The 16,093-nt window shown below is 55.3% G+C and overlaps 1 protein-coding gene and 2 long non-coding RNA genes across 3 annotated transcripts; 1 reads left to right on the top strand and 2 right to left on the bottom strand.

Moving 5' to 3' along the window:
* Positions 1-6,964: 6,964 nt before the first annotated feature.
* ELOB (elongin B) lies at positions 6,965-8,489 on the bottom strand. Its single transcript, XM_038404772.1, has 4 exons — positions 8,334-8,489; positions 7,653-7,787; positions 7,329-7,437; positions 6,965-7,251 (listed from the first exon to the last, which is right to left on the bottom strand). Exons 1-4 carry the CDS (start codon positions 8,334-8,336, stop codon positions 7,139-7,141), a joined length of 360 nt encoding a protein of 119 aa, XP_038260700.1. The 5' UTR covers positions 8,337-8,489; the 3' UTR covers positions 6,965-7,138.
* Positions 8,490-11,214: 2,725 nt separating this feature from the next.
* LOC122460759 lies at positions 11,215-11,987 on the bottom strand. The gene is made up of 2 exons (XR_006282240.1): positions 11,780-11,987; positions 11,215-11,574 (listed from the first exon to the last, which is right to left on the bottom strand). It is a non-coding gene; the product is annotated as an uncharacterized LOC122460759 (long non-coding RNA).
* LOC122460760 lies at positions 11,499-12,655 on the top strand. Its single transcript, XR_006282241.1, has 2 exons — positions 11,499-11,577; positions 11,983-12,655. It is a non-coding gene; the product is annotated as an uncharacterized LOC122460760 (long non-coding RNA).
* The last annotated feature ends 3,438 nt before the right edge of the window (positions 12,656-16,093 follow it).

Here is a 16,093-nt window from a genome sequence, read left to right on the forward strand (position 1 = left end):
AGAGAAGGACCTTACACCGGCAGACTGATTTTGATTCTCACTTTTGTATCTCTAGAACTATCTAAGTGAGAAGAATACACCTAAATCCTTGGAGTCTAGGCCTTTACAGACAGACCTGAATATCTCTATCCTAACATCTTCTATAATCTGAAAATCTAGAAATGCATCTACTGGCCTACCACTGACAGCAAGATAATGTACACAAGAATGCATCCGATGAAGTGAGCTGTAGCTCACGAAAGCTTATGCTCAAATAAATTTGTTGTCTCTAAGGTGCCACAAGTCCTTATTTTCTTTTTTGCGAATACAGACTAACACAGCTGCTACTCTGAAACCTGAATAATGTACACAGTGACTTAATACTTGATGCCCGTTTGCATCGGTGCATTCATCAGCCATGTATACAAATTTTCTGAAGGCAGTGAGAGAGTTCTTCACTTTTTCAACTGCTGACTCTTTCGCTGTTGCTCCACATGCTTCTAACCAATCAGCTGAGTTTCTTGCATGAAGATAGTGAGAGCCTTTGCTGGTCTGGGTAGGAACCATGTCCAGCTTCAGGGTTAACAAGTGCCAATGCCCATAACATTGGCCTCCAGTTTGCAGTGTGTGGTATCACTTTCTATTTAAGCAAGAATGATGTGACAGCCATGCTTGTTTGCATAAAGTGTGTTGTGCCTCCAGCATTCTTAACAGCCTCATTCAGCATGTCTAAAATTGGTTTTGACAGGGACTGGCTTATGAGGCTTTCTGCATCTCGATGCAGTCCCGAGGCGTGGTGTTTTGCAGCCTTTTCACGTAGATTGTCAGCATTGGCTTTGCTGATCGGTCTGGCAACCCAAGCTCCTCCACATTTACTATATAAGTCCATGGGATGCCCACATCTTGAATACTGTGTGCAGTCCTGGTCCCCTCATCTCCCAAATGATCTATCGGCGTTGGAAAAGGTTCAGAGAAGGGCAACAAAAATGATTAGGGGTATAGAACAGCTTCCGTATGAGGAGAGATTAAAAAGACTGAGACTTCAGCTTGGAAAAGAGACGACTAAGGGGGGATGTGATAGAAATCTATAAAATCATGACTGGTGTGGAGAAAGTGGATAAGGCAGTGTTATTTACTCCTTCCCATAACACAAGAACTGGGGGTCACCCAATGAAATTAATAGGCAGCGGGTTTAAAACAAACAAAAGGAAGTATTTTTTCACACAACGGACAGTCAACCTGTGGAACTCCTTGCCAGAGGATGTTGTGAAGGCAAGACTATAACAGGGTTCAAAAGAGAACTAGATAAGTTCCTGGAGGATCAGTCCATCAATGGCTATTAACCAGGATGGGCAGGGATACAACCCCTTGCTCCAGGTGTCCCTAGCCTCTGTTTGCCAGCAGCTGGGAATGGGCGACAGGGGATGGATGACTTGATGATTCTCTGTTCTGTTCATTCCCTCTGGGGCACCTGGCATTGGCCACTGCTGGGAGACAGGACACTGGGCTAGATCTTTGGTTTGACCCTGTATGGCTGTTTTTATGCTCTTATGTAAAAATTAATTATAATAATAAAAATTTTTAGTATAGAAACTTCCCCAGATCATGACTTCTTGAGATGGCGCCAATGTGAGATAACGACCTTGGCAAATGATGCATTTTAAAAAATCTTCTACTAGGAAACATAAATGTATAAAAGTTTCCCAGGCACAAATCTCGCATTCTGGAGCAAAGTCACTAAAACCTCGTCCAACCGACAAATTTTCCTTTAGCAACCCGCCCCTCCCTTCTCCCTCCACTGCCCCCCACGCCTCGGCTTCGGCCGTGGTCTGTGCAGACCAGAGGTACATTCGCATGAGTTCACTTCCCCGCTCTGGCCGCTGTTGTTTGTGCGCCTCCTTTCACGCCACCGCTCTGTCCCCGATGGCCCCACGCCATCACCTGCCACGGTGACCTCTGTGAGTCGGTCTCCTGAGGCCCCAGCAGCTCTCAGTGGGGGAACCTCGCTGCTAGTGCAGGCTGGGTGGTCTCTTCCAGCGAAACACTGTCCCGCAGCAGGTCTTCGACCTGATGATCAGTGATGGCAGCTCTAGTGGTCGCCGAACGAACCAAAAGACTCTCTCTGGAGCTTCATCAGCTCTCCCCTTAAACCAGGGCGAGGGGCAGGTCAAACGGTGCCTGTCACTCTTCGGCAGAGCCTGCATCACCAAGCAAAACACCTGTCCCCACCCTCTCCCTCTCGCTCTTCACGAGGATCTGGCAGCCAAACCCCCTGCTTAGCGAGGGCAGTTCAGTTGGGGGTGACCAGTGCTAAATTCGTAATGAAGAAGGTGCTCAAGCAATTTTTTTGCTTTCATCACTGATGCGCCAGGCCCAGAGGTGCCGGGGCTCTGACCTGCCGGGCCCAGAGGTGCCGGGGCTCTGACCTGCCGGGTCCAGAGGTGCCGGGGCTCTGATCTGCCGGGCCCAGAGGTGCCGGGGCTCTGACCTGCCGGGTCCAGAGGTGCCGGGGCTCTGACCTGCCGGGCCCAGAGGTGCCGGGGCTCTGATCTGCCGGGCCCAGAGGTGCCGGGTCTCTGATCTGCCGGGCCCAGAGGCGCCGGGTCTCTGATCTGCCGGGCCCAGAGGTGCCGGGTCTCTGACCTGCTGGGCCCAGAGGCGCCGGGGCTCTGACCTGTCGGGGCTCTGACCTGTCGGGTCCAGAGGTGCCGGGCTCTGACCTGCCGGGCCCAGAGGTGCCGGGTCTCTGATCTGCCGGGCCCAGGGGCGCCGGGGCTCTGACCTGCTGGGCCCAGAGGCGCCGGGTCTCTGATCTGCCGGGCCCAAAGGCGCCGGGTCTCTGACCTGCCGGGCCCAGAGGCGCCGGGGCTCTGACCTGTCGGGGCTCTGACCTGTCGGGTCCAGAGGTGCCGGGTCTCTGATCTGCCGGGCCCAGGAGCGCCGGGGCTATGATCTGCCAGGCCCAGGGGCGCCGGGGCTCTGAACTGCCGGGCCCAGGGATGCCAGGTCTCGGATCTGCCGGGCCCAGGGGCGCCGGGGCTCTGACCTGCCGGGCCCAGAGGTGCCGGGCTCTGACCTGCCGGGCCCAAAGGTGCTGGGGCTGTGACCTGCCGAGTTCAGAGGTGCCGGGCTCTGATCTGCCGGGCTCAGAGGTGCCCTGGCTCAGCCCTGGCACAAATTAAGCACTGGGTGTGACCCGCCCCCCTCAATCAGGGCAGGCTAAGCACAGTTCTGCTGCCCTTTACTCCTACAATACAGACAACAACGCTGCATTACTCCCACATTCCACAGTTTTCTTAAAGCTAATGTTAAAATGATCCCAGAGCCAGGTATGGGAGAGGGTGTCTGTACAGCCGGGTATAATGCTCAAATTATCCAAAATTACACCTTAAAAGTCATACACTCCACGTGACACATAATCCGCTGTAGCCCAAATGTCGGTGAATAAAGTGAACGACGTGGTTTGGCTAGTAGTGGCCAAGTAGTTGGGCGCGTCATTCGCAGAACAGCAAGAGGAGCTCGTGGAAAGCAAATCTCGCAATGAGCGATTGTCTCTGAGCAGTGGAGAATTTAGGTTAGGTTGTGCCTCAGTAAATACAACCCTGCAGTGACATATTTCGTTGCCTTTGTAACCCAGCACCCGCCAACTCTGCTCGATACCTAGGCTGTGTGGGGACGTTCATGTAAACGCAATCGGGGCCTGATGCATTCCCCCCCCCCCCACGCATCACTAGCTGTCAGGGGAGAGCTCGTCCAGACCCCGCTTACACAGCGTAACCGTGAAACAAGGAGACTGGCCAACCAGCGCACCGACGGTGCCATGAAAACCAGCGGCCTGTGTGAGGGCGCGAGTCTGTGGGTTGCACTTTTCAGACCTAGTGTGTCTTTTCGGGTACAAGTGTTTGATCACATGCTTTCCAAGCGGGGATTCATGTTTCAGTTTCCATTCAAATTTCTGACGCTCGAAACTGGCAACGCTGCGTGTAACTAATTGACCACTGGGGAGGGGGTGATGGGGCAATTCGGGGAAGGGGGGACCCCAGTGCCAAGAGGTGGCAGGAGCCAGGAAGATGGGTAGCCAGAGAACAGAGCTGCCTTTTGCAAAGCACCTGGAGTTCCCAACTGGGCCAGGTGTGGCAGGGGCTTGGCTGGGCTGGCCCTTGGCTTCACGTTCACTCCCCGCTCCATGCGAACCCAGGGCCGGCCAGCACCAGTTGTTCCCTGATGAGAGGAAATGGGCCGTTCCTATCATGTTGGTATGTGGCCGCTGCCTGCCTCAGTTTCCCTCTGGCCTTTGTGTTACCCAGAGGGGGCCTGCTGCTCCTGGCTGGCATCGGTGTGCATGACCTAGGGCTAACGGGACCATGACGGAGCTGGGCATGACCCCCTCTCCCCAAGTGTGCCAGAGGGTCCGGAGAGACAAGCTGGGGGGGAGGATTTTCCTGGCCTGGTTCCTGTCGGTGGACGAGACACTCCCCTGGCCGAGGCTGGGGTCATCGTCTGGGGCACCAAACGGCTGTGTAGATGCCCGGGCTGTCTTGTGCCATGCCGGAGCATGTCCACTACAGTATTCAGCCCGCGCCCGGTCAGGGGCTTTTATCGCAGCCTCGTCGGCCCCCCCCAGGAGGGTCAGTGGGGTGGCAGGCGCCGGGAAACCAGTGTGTATTGTGTGCATGATTTGGGGGGGGGAGGGCTGGAAAGACGAGGCCCCCCCCATGACTGCTCCAGACATCGACAGGTTGGCAACCCTGTAGGCAGAGCTTGGGGGAGGGGGCTGAAACGGGGCCTGGTGCTTTTTGGGGGCTAAGCAGTGTTCCCTGGGGACAAGGAGATGGGTCCAAAATGGGGACAGCTAGGCCAGGGAGGGGGCATGACCCCCCAAGGCCGGCTAGTGAGGTGCTTTTGCCTTAGCTGTCTGGGGCAGTGGCAGATCCGCCCCCCCCAGAGCTTTGTGCCCAGGCGGGGGGGTGGGTGCAACCAGATTCGCTGCCTCGCAGAGAGATGGGGGCTGCTGTTTGCCATGTGGCTAAAATACCCGCCTAGCCTCCCCCCACACCTCCCCCCCCAGGCCTGTTCGGGCTTGAGCCAGGGCAGGGGAGGGAGGGCTGAGACCCGGCCGGGAAGGGGCGGGGGGTCTTGGAATCTGAGCTGGGCCCGTCTACACAGCTGCTGCTAATGGCTGTCAAGCCAGGTGCTGGTGTGTGTGTGTGTGTGTGTGTGTTCCCCACAGCATGGATGAGGCGGGGCTGGGGTGCTTGAATTCCCCATGTAACCCCCCCGCATTAACCCATGTGACCCCCCTGCATTAACCCCATGTGACGCCTGCATTTCCCCCATGTGACCACCCCTGCATTAACCCCTCTTGGTTGTGCAGGCCCCACCTCGTAACCCACCCATGACCACAGTGCCCTTGTTGTTACCCCACTTGCTTGACCCCCCTTTGGACCATATCCACCTCCCCCTGGGTCTAGGCCTTGGGGGGGGTCACTCCCTGGCTCAGAGCCAGGGAGCTTCCCTTCGATGTGCCCAGCCCTGTCTGCAGATCGGGGTCGGGAGGGGTGGGGGCTCAGAATCAGGGTTAACAGCAGGGGCTGTGCTATAGGGGAGCTGTGGGGCACCCGGTATCAGTGGTAGGAATGGGGGACTCTGTGCTATGGGGAACTGCGGGGCACCCAGTATGAGTGATGGGAATGCGGGACCCCTGTGCTATAGGGGAGCTGCGGGGCACCCCAGTATCAGTGATGGGACTGGGGGCATGTCCCAGACCCTGCGACCAGTACTCTGCCCCCCAGCTTTGGAGGAATCCCTCCGAGGAGCCCCTCCCTCCGATGTGCCAGACCCCCAGCGGTCCCATTTCCTCCGGGGTCAGCTCCGGGGAGAGCCCCCCGTATCCTCCAGCAGCTCCCACTTCTCCTCCCGCCCCCAGGTCCTTTGGTCTCAGGCTGGGGGCTCTGCCTGTCTGCCCCCTCCTCTCTGCTTTCCCACCCCGCTGGCTCGGGCCCCGGTCGGTTGGCCAGTGAGGCCGGGAGCCAGGTTTGAGCCCTGTTCCTTCGCAGTGTAGACGCAGCCGGACTGTTGCTCCGGGAGCTCAGTCAGCACAGCCCACAAGGTGTTGTCCAGCCAGCCGGGGCGAGAGTGGCCGTGTTTTGGGGGACGCATGGAAGTCTGGGAGACGGTTGAGTGGGCTCCCACCCCCCCGCTGCAGTGTAGACACCGGAGGGGTTAATGCAAGTGCTGCAATGTGGACAGACCCTCCTGGCTGCCCTGCAGGCAAACGGCATGCCCCCTGATGGGGAAACTGAGGCACAGCCAGGCTTCATAGAAATATGACAACACATTCCTTTGAAGTTGAACTGAGAAGGGGGTCTTAGCCAGTGAGCTGGGGCCCTGCCACAACCTCTTCCCTTCGCCTGCCAGGGAGCGAAGGGGCAGGGGACCCACCTTCCCCAATGGGTCAGCCAGCTTGGGGCACCCATCCCCCCAAGCTGGGGGAAGCAGGGAGCGACCCCGTGAGCATTTGGGGGGATTGGGGTAGGTTGGTCACCATGCAAAGCTGGTCCTAAACCAGCCGTGTCTCTGGGGCTCCCCCACATTGGAAGGCCCCCTTTGGCCTGAACCCAACCCCAGGGCTGTGTGCGTGCAAAGACCCGACTGCCCCTTTTGGGGAGGCCCCTTCATCCCCAGGACAGAGTCTTCCCTGCCTCGCTCTGGGGCACCCCAATGTCTGTGGTAGAAATGGGGAGTAACCTGTTGGTAATAAAGAGGAACTTGGGGGGACGGCACTATAAGAGGGGGTGCTATGGGGTACTGGGTGGAAGAGATGGGGGACTGGCACGGTTAGAGAGGTGGGACACCTTGCTAGTTTTTGAGGTTCAAGGGAGGCAGCCCAGGACCCCCCAGTAAGAAAAAGGTTTGGGGAGCCCCAGAGGATTATGGGGGATCCCCAGAGAACCCCCCTGCCTGAATGTCAGACCCCAGACCCAGGTAACACAAAACCAGCCAAACCTTTATTGTTTCCAAACCGAAGAGAAGGTGGATTTCGGGAGGGTTGGTGGAGGGGGTTTGATCCTAGTCGGGGAAGCGAGGGCTGTGTGCTGGGAGCCCGGGGGAAACATCCTGGGGGGGCAGGAGGGGGGATCACTGTGCCCACCCCCCGATCTCACTGCACGGCCTGTTCGTTCGCGCTGCTGCTGGAGTCTTGGGGTTTCATGACGTCGGGGAGCTCCGGGGGGCTGGAGAAGGGGTCGATGCGGAGAGCCTCGAAGGAGTCATCTGGAGGAGGAGAGAGGGTCAGAGAGGCAGGATCAGCCCCCCAGGCTCCCCACGGCGTCTTCCCCCCAAGCACTCACCCCCAGCTCGGAAAGCCAGGCCCACCGTGGCCGGCGCCTGGGGCCGCGCCGTCTGGCTGGTGAAGCCGCAATCTCCCAGGGTCTTGCTGTCGTCTAGCAGCTGGTCATCCTGGGACGGAGAGAAGGGAGAGAGTGGAGCGGCGCAGCCTGAGACCCAAAGGTGCAGCTGCCTCTGGGGCGGGGCAGCTGGGGAACCGCCGCATATAACACAGCACAGGGACGAACGGCCAAGGGAGAGCGCCCCTTGCTGGGCCCCCGGCCTGCTCCCCGCAGCGCGTAACCCCCCGCCCAATCCCCTACTCCACGGCCCCCCCCGTCCCGCACCTTGTAGAGTCGCTGCTCCTCGGGGGGCCGCTTGAGGATGCCCTCCACGATGCGCTTCAGCTCGTACACGGTGCTGGACTCCTTGGCGTCGGTGAAAATGGTCGTCTTGTGGCGCCGGATCATCAGGAACACGTCCTGGGGGAGGGATGGGCAGACGGACACGCGGCTCAGCGGCAGGCCCCGCGCACCCGCCCCACTTCCCCTTGGGGCGTGCCTCAGTTTCCCCACTGGCTCAGCACCAGGCCCCGCGAGACCCCCCCCGCTTGGTCCGGGCCGTGCCTCAGTTTCCCCACCGGCTCAGCACCAGGCCCCGCGTGGCCCCCCGGATCCGGGGCGTGCCTCAGTTTCCCCACCGGCTCAGCACCAGGCCCCGCGTGGCCCCCCGGATCCGGGGCGTGCTTCAGCTTCCCCACCGGCTCAGCACCAGGCCCCGCGTGGCCCTCCCCCCCCCCCGGGTCCGGGGCGTGCCTCAGTTTCCCCACCGGCTCAACCCCAGGCCCCGCGCGCCCCCCGCCGCTCGGTCCGGGGCGTGCCTCAGTTTCCCCACCGGCTCAGCGCGGGGGCGGCTCCTGGGAAGGGCCCCGGCGGCGGGGGAGGGTCCCGGGGGGGGCGGGGTCCCGGCGGCGGGGGAGGGGCGGTGCCGGGGGGGCGGGGGGGTCGGTCTCTCTCTCTCTCGCTCACCATCCCGGCCGCTCCCCGCTCGCCCAGACGCAGCCGCAGCCCCCGGCTCCGCCACGGTCCCAGCCTGCACCACGTGACCCGCGACGCACGGCGCGCGACCCCGCGCTGGGCGCCATCTTGGGAGAGGCGGTGCCTCCGCCGGGTCGGGAGGGGCGGGGGGGAGGGCGCGTCAGCGGAGCGGCAGGACCAATGGGGGGGGAAAAGGCCTGGCTGGCGGCCATGTTGGGAAGGTCACGTCAGCGTCAGGCCGCCATAGCGCGGAGGGGGACATGTTGAGCAGGTCGTGTGCCAATTCGCCATCTTGGAAAGGTCAACGTTCAAGAAAGGAAAAAACCCACTTACCTGCAGCCATGTTGAGAAGGTCCAGTGACCTTTTCGGACCCTGACCTGCCGCCATGTTGGGAAGGTCAAGGGAGTGGGGCGAGCCCGGACGCCTGGGTTCTATGTCCCAGCCCTGGTCGCTGCACAGCCTCCCTCCCCAGACCAAGATCTGTGAGCCCCCCCCGAGCTCCTTCCCCAGCGTTTAGCCAAGACACCCGAGCGGATCCCGGCCAACGTGCCGGCTGTGACTTTCCCAGTGGTGAACTTCCCGCCGAACAGTGCCGCTGCCTCTGCCACCGTTCCCGCCACCCCTGTCCCCACCGGGCCTCCACAGCCGACCGACTGCCCTCGAACCTCCCGGCCCCCACCAAACCCACCTTGACCCCCGCAGCCCCCGTCTCGTTCCCCCCAGTTCATATTACAGCGAGAGACCCCCGAGTTTGCACGCGGAGATTGCCCGCTATGCGGGCGCGGTGACGGACGCCTGGGCTGCAGCTGTTGGAGAGAAGACAAAAACCGACCTGTTGGGATAATCCACCCAGTGCACCTCCAGCGGGCGGTGTAACGCCCACAGACCCCCGGGCATCGGGCAGCAGGATCGAACCTGGGACCTTTGGAGCTAAATGCATGAGCCTCTATGGCATGAGCTAAAAGCCACGTGGCCCTTCGCTAAGGCTGTAGAGTCGACTCTTTCATCGCTCTTGCTAAGTGGTCTCGGTGCCACTGGAGGGGACAAAACCTTACAGCTGCACGTCTGATTTCCCAGCCGGGACCCGGGAGGCAGCGGGACGTGGGGGCTCGTAGGAGCAGATCCCAGAGCAGGCGGTGATGCTTCTGCTGGCTAATCTGCCCTGGCCCTTTGACAATAAATGTAGCCCAGGCCACAGGCGCTGGCTGACTTTTATTTTTCTCAGTGGGTGCTCCACCCCTGCTCCGCCCCAAGGCCCCGCCTCCACTCTGCCTCTTCCCACCCCCTCCACAAGGCCCTCCGTCCCATCAGCTGCGGCCGGTGGGTGCTGAGCACCCCCTTTGTTTTCCCCATGCGTGCTTGAGCCCTGAAGCACTCATGGCGTCGGTGCCTATGCCCCAGGCCCAAGTCCCTTCCAAGGGATGGTGTGTGGTGTCCAGCCCCTGATCCTCCGTTCAGATTGAGCTCACAACCCTGGGTTTAGCAGGCCAATGCTCAAACCACTGAGCTAACCCTCCCCCCATGATGATCACCCAGTGGTTTGAGCATTGGCCTGCTAAACCGTGGGTTGTGAGTTCAATCCTTGAGGGGGTCATTTAGGGATCTGGGGCAAATATTGGGGATTGGTCCTGCTTTGAGCAGGGGGTTGGACTAGATGACCTCCTGAGGTCCCTTCCAACCCTGATATTCTATGATTACTTTCTATGACTTCTTCTGGGCTGGGACCAGGGTAGAGAACTGAACCATGAATTCCATCACCCCCATTACTGGGGAAGGGTGATCACTGCGACCTGAATGGGCCACCACTGAGCCCTCTGATTCCCTGGTGACAAACTTCCACTCCAAGACCACCAGGGTATACATTTCAATATTAACTACATTATTCCTTAAATATGACCCGTCCACACATCTCGCAGTGATCCGGAGTTTCAAGAAGTCACAAGCTTTCGACAGAGACCTCACGTGCAGCTCCACGGCTTGTTTTCTAACTCTGAAAATACGTATTATAGATTCTTGCTCTTTGGACCCTCTCTCCTTACTAATAGTGATAGGCGTCTTTCTTGCAAAGTCAGCTGGTTAGTGTGGAAACAGCAACTTCACGCTGTGTTTCACAAGTGCAAGGTAAAGCCCCATTTTAACTACGGTTGTGCTTCATCCTGTGTTTTAACAACCTGGCATTAAACAGGCTGTACGGGGGTGTGCACTTGGGGAATAATACTAGCTAAAATTTTGTTTGTTCTTAAACCAAAGGCCCACAGCCACATAGGGGAAAAAAGGATAACCACGTGCCAGCATCACTTTATCCTTGAGTGCCGTGTAAATTGCTGAAACTTGCTTTCAAACGTGCCTTTTTAAAATGGGTTTCTTGAAACAGTTAGTTTGGATGCTTAAATTGTTTGTGATTTAGGGGCATAAGCATTGAACTTTTTTTTTTCTCCTCTGAGAAAATGCACGCAGGACCTCGGGTGGGCGGGGGAGGCGAATGGGTGTGTGGTTTTTTAAAAGTATTTTTTCACAAACTGTTTGGGTTTCAGAGGCTTAAATGTACGGGCTGCCAAATGGGGTCCGTGTATGTTTTAAAATGGTTATAAAAGTTGGTTTTCATGTTTAACTATGTAGGAACATGTGCGGGTGGGTTTTCTACAGTGTTTTGTTGCAATTGCAAACTGCTTTGGGGGGCTTAAAATACGGGGAGATTTTTTTTTCCTTTTACTCTGGGCAAATGTATGTTTTAAAATGGGATAAAAATTAGTTTTGATGCTTAAATTGTTTGTGATTTAGGGGCATATGAAACGTGTCTTCCCCTCCCCCACCCAGGAAAATGTACGTATGATCTCAGGAAAGGACGGGGTATAAAAGTGTGGGTTTTTAAAAGGCATTTTGTTGCAAACTGTTTGGTTTTGGATGCTTAAAATACTGTTTTTTTTCACTCTGTGCAAAACGTGGGGTTGGGGGGAATTGTTTGTGCGTGGGTAATTTACAGTCTGAAATTGATTGTGTAGCGCAGTGACTTTTAAACAGCCCCAACACAACCAAAAAACACCTCCCCTAAATTATCACTTGATTTTTCAATTTCACACAACTGTTTCCTGTGTCTTTTTAATTGTGTTGACTCCCCACAGTAGGCTCACAACAAGAGAAATCCTTAGACCCGAGTGCAAAGAAGCCAAAGGCAAAAAAAACAAGAGGAGAGAAACTCTCCAGGATCAACAGTTGACATATGGTTGAAACCTAGTAAATATATTGGCAAAAAGAAAAGGAGTACTTGTGGCACGTTAGAGACTAACAAATTTATTTGAGCATAAGCTTTCGTGAGCTACAGCTCACTTCATAGTCACGAAAGCTTATGCTCAAATAAATTTGTTAGTCTCTAAGGTGCCACAAGTCCTCCTTTTCTTTTTGCGAATACACACTAACACGGCGGCTACTCTGAAACCTAGTAAATATATTTTGATTATTTGTTTGGATGCTCAACTGGTTTTGTTGTTAAGCGAATACCTAGGCGTGTGTGTGTTTTGTGAGAGGGAGAGATTATAGATTATAGAGTTAAGGGTTTGTTTGTGAACATTGTTTATTTGATGCTAAATTGGAACATCTTTTTGCTAATCAATCCTGTCTGACTCTCCCGACCTGCTGCAGTCAGAGCTACGGAGACGTGGCCGGCCGAACCACCGAACAACCAGGAATCTGCCGAGCCCGTTAACAATGCAACCAGCAGACGAGTGCAGACAAAGCATCAGGGTAACCCAAACTTGGCTCCGGCCAGCCAAAACAAATGACTCAAAAATCAGCACGGCAGCCACACCTTCAGCTCTTCCGCGGTTGACACTGCACCGAGCCTGGAGAAAGCTGTGAGCAAAAACACGAAGGCGGATGTGCACTTTAGGGTGGTGAATAGGGCTGCAAACACACCCAGTGCCAGGTGGCTACGGGCTGCAAAAACATTGTTGCAATAATTTCTCTGTCTCTCATTAATACCAGCAGTAAGGATTTTGGAAATTGGGAGCTAACATTGATGATGGATGTTTTGCCCCTGAGTGCCGACCCTTTGAGTGACTTGAAAAGACTGATAAATGTACAAAGTCTATGCTGGTGGTGGTCAGAAATTGGGTTTTTCTAACAGGAAATGGTAGCACTGCCCACGGGGGCTTAGGCATGGGGCTCACGGCGTGCAGATAACGGGTTTGAACACACAAGGGTCTGCGCAGACTTGCAGAGGGGGTGCTCAGTGGCAGCAGGTGGAATGAGCGTTTGGATTTGCAGGGTTTGGGGGACAAACAGGCGCCTGCCGAAACTATGGGTGTGAGTCACTCTAAAAAAAAAAATGTAGAAAAGGTTGAAGGGGCAGGGAGGAGAAAACACAATGTTATGACTGAGAATGAGGGGTGGGATCGTGGAGAGTCTGATTTCGAAAAGCCCGCATAGCGGGGTTCCCATCCGCTCACGAGAGACCTTGGCTCTGACGCTCAAATAGTGGCTGATGCAGAAGAGCCCCCCCTCAGCGATGGGGTTTCTCCCCAGAACTTTCCAATTCAGCTACTTCTCATAGACTGTAAGGCCAGAAGGAACCATCCGGGTCATCTAGCCTGATCTCCCGCACGTTGCATGGTTCAGCTATTGGATCTCTTGGGTGGTGGGGCTAGTGGAACAACGAAGTCACAATCTATTGTTCTGTTTTCAGTTCAGACCAGAGCACCCCAAGCAGTAAATGGCCACCCACCACCATCCAATGGAGGTCTTCGTGTTTTTTCCATTTCAACCTGTTATTTTGGTGCTTCACGGTTTGGTTTGGTTTTCAATTGAAATGGACGTCGGAGAGCCATAGCAAATACCTCCCCCCCACAACGCCCCCCGCTTTGAAATGCTGGACAGGGAGGAGTTTGTTCTTCCAGCATGATTTATAAACGCGGGACAGGCACGCGACCCCCGGCAACGTGTCGGTGTGGGGTTAGTCTGGCGCTGACTTTGGAAATAATGTGATTTTTCAACCATTTAGTGACTTTGCGAGACTAGAAAGTCTGACCCGGAGCGTGCCACGAACTCCCGAGGGGTTATTACACCTGATGATTTAGTTGGCGTTGGTCCTGCTTTGAGCAGGGAGTTGGACTAGATGACTTCCTGAGGTCTATTCCAGCCCTAATCTTCTATGATTCTATGATTTTATGACCCACAGGGGTGTATAAACTCCTGATCTTCTGTCTGATTTACTACCAATCTGGGCTCCCTGCCCCCCTTTTGGGGGGTGAATGCCCGTTAGCCCTAATTACTGACAATTTTTCCAATCCCCAGCAGGGCCTAATATCTTCAACTGAAGGAAATCTGAGTTAAAGAGTCACCCCTAGGCCTGGTCTTATAGAGCCACTGAAGGTGATCGAGGTGCCTTGGGCGGGTCGATGGGGCTGGGTCAGCGCTGTTGAGCTCAAGCGGGTGTGTCAGACGTCCGGGCCTTACACAAAATGCGAGAGCTCCTAGCTTGTCTTTTAAACTCACCTTGCTGGTTTTATTTCCCCCCTTTCCCCCCCATTTCTCCTGCAGGCGTTTCAGCTTCTTGGCTGGGAATCTGTCTTTTTTCTTAAATATCCGGAATCTGGCAAGCTATTGTATTGGATCGACATACGGCCCTTGAAAACAAACCAACCTGCCCCATCAAACCCTTCGTCTTATCTAAGGCCCCCGTAACAGACACACTGATGGTCACAGTGGCCTTTCCAATAGATATTGTTATTCACAGATGCCAAGTTTTCTTAGGTTTGATCTCACATTTCATTCCAGCACCATCCTCTGACTTCACCCTTTTGGATTTCTTACAAATCCTGTTTTTCCTCAGCAGGGCTCTGTGAGGTTTGTGTGGCTCGGGCAGGCAGTATAATGCCCTAAGCCGGGATCCTTCGATTGGCTAATTCTCTTTAAACCACTGTCCGGGGCGCTTGCGTTTTGCACAGCATTTACCAAGGTGACACCATGGGCTACATTTTCGTGGGTGAAGCACAGACGTTGCGTGGGGTAACCCATGGCTTCTTCCCAGGCCTGGGTCAGCACACAGGCCCTGGCGCTTGCAGTTTCTATCCTCTGAAGTCCACGCAGTCATGATGACAGGTTTCAGAGTAGCAGCCGTGTTAGTCTGTATTCGCAAAAAGAAAAGGAGTACTTATGGCACCTTAGAGACTAACAAATTAATTTGAGCATAAGCTTTATTTGAGCATAAGCAGTCATGATGCTGCTGGCCCGGCATGTCTCTAACGCGGCCCCCACGATCTTCCGTAAGCTTCTGGGCCAAGGGCCTTCCTTCCGTCCGCCCAGCTGTCTTCCTCGTCCCACTCGGGGTCCTCTTGAGCAATGTGTCTTGGCGTTGAGCAAAACCACGCTGGTCCTGATTCATCTTCGCTCTCTGAGGCATTGCTGGCCAGGGCCTCCAGGGGCCTCTAGGAAGGCCTCAAGCTGCCGAGTTTCAGGGAAGGAACAGAAGGAACAGCTGTCAGTCCCCTGGGTTTATATTTACCCAACCCCAGGTCGGTTCCCACCCCATTGAACCCTGTGCTTCTGGTCATGTGTCAGTCTCGGGGGTGGAGATTACAGATGGGAGCGGCCTTAAAGGTCAGGGGCGGGGACAGTGTTTCTTGACGTTGTACCCTTTGATGGCTCCCATGCTTGGGTCAACCCTAAACCTCCAAGAGCCAGAAGCTGGGAGTGGATGACAGGGGCTGGATCACTCGATAATTGTCCTGTTCTGTTCATTCCCTCTGAAGCACCCGGCATTGGCCACTGTCGGCAGACAGGACACTGGGCTAGGTGGCCGTTTGGTCTGACCCAGTGTGGCCGTTCTCATGTTCTTATGAGTTTGTCAGGGCTGAGATAGGAGTTGCTTGTAAAGAAACAATGAACATTTTGCTGGTTGGCAACAAGGGGCTTCTGTGTCATGGGAATCAACGGCGAAGTCACCCCAGAATGGTGCCCTGGTTAGTTGTATAAGCCCCGTGAAAGACGGGTGTCTGCCAGCTTACTGGAGTTGGCTCCCCCTCTCCAGAGATAGGACCCCTCCGGTGCAGGTGGTGCAGTGGAACGCTTGGGTGAGGATGAGACACATGCACTTGGCTTTACAGTGCCCCCTGTGGATGACGATTGTGATGTGTTGGAAACGGTATTAAAATTGCGAGCAATCAGTTTAGATTCTCAGTGGGTTTCCGGGTCCTGTTGGCAGGCTAGGGGGCTCTGTGAAGAAGCCTGTTATCAGAGTCAGTTCTGCAGAGAGCCAGCCTAGAGTAAGGCTTGTCCAGTTGTGCCCCTCTGCTTTTTAAGGAGCAGCCTGTTTTGTTTTTCTCTGTTTTGCAGGTCTTGTGTGTTATTGAGCTGAATTCCAAGCAATAAAGTCATGTTACGTTGATACCTTCCAGACAGGTTGTTTAGGTTTGAGCTAACTTCTCTGTGTGTTTGCCATGAAAGCTAACAAGTATGGCAAGACACCAATGAGAAAATCGGAGGGAATATTATGCTGGAGTTGCTTCAAACCTGCTGTTCTGAGAAAAATCAATGAAATAGTTTTGCATTCAATTGTCTTGTCTGGAGCATCTAGGATAAGAGTTGGAAAAGGCCAGGGTGCTGCCTGGCTTTCTGATCAGATGGGGCGGATGGGAGATTCTCTCCACTTGTGAATTTTAATCCAACCAGATGCTCACCAAACGTGTCTGCTGGGTGGGAAAGTTCTCCTCGGAATCGGGATTTTGACAGGAATTTGGTTTTTGACAATGGCAAA

The sequence above is a fragment of the Dermochelys coriacea genome, chromosome 6, assembly GCF_009764565.3.
Source record: "Dermochelys coriacea isolate rDerCor1 chromosome 6, rDerCor1.pri.v4, whole genome shotgun sequence".
Classification (NCBI taxonomy): domain Eukaryota; kingdom Metazoa; phylum Chordata; order Testudines; family Dermochelyidae; genus Dermochelys; species Dermochelys coriacea.

Bases quoted from the DNA above. Each gene is read 5' to 3' on its own strand.
- ELOB (XM_038404772.1), bottom strand. The intron at 7,438-7,652 runs GTGCGGGACGGG...TCTCCGTCCCAG, and splicing joins AGGAGCAGCGACTCTACAAG to GATGACCAGCTGCTAGACGA. The intron at 7,252-7,328 runs GTGAGTGCTTGG...CTCCTCCTCCAG, and splicing joins CCTGGCTTTCCGAGCTGGGG to ATGACTCCTTCGAGGCTCTC.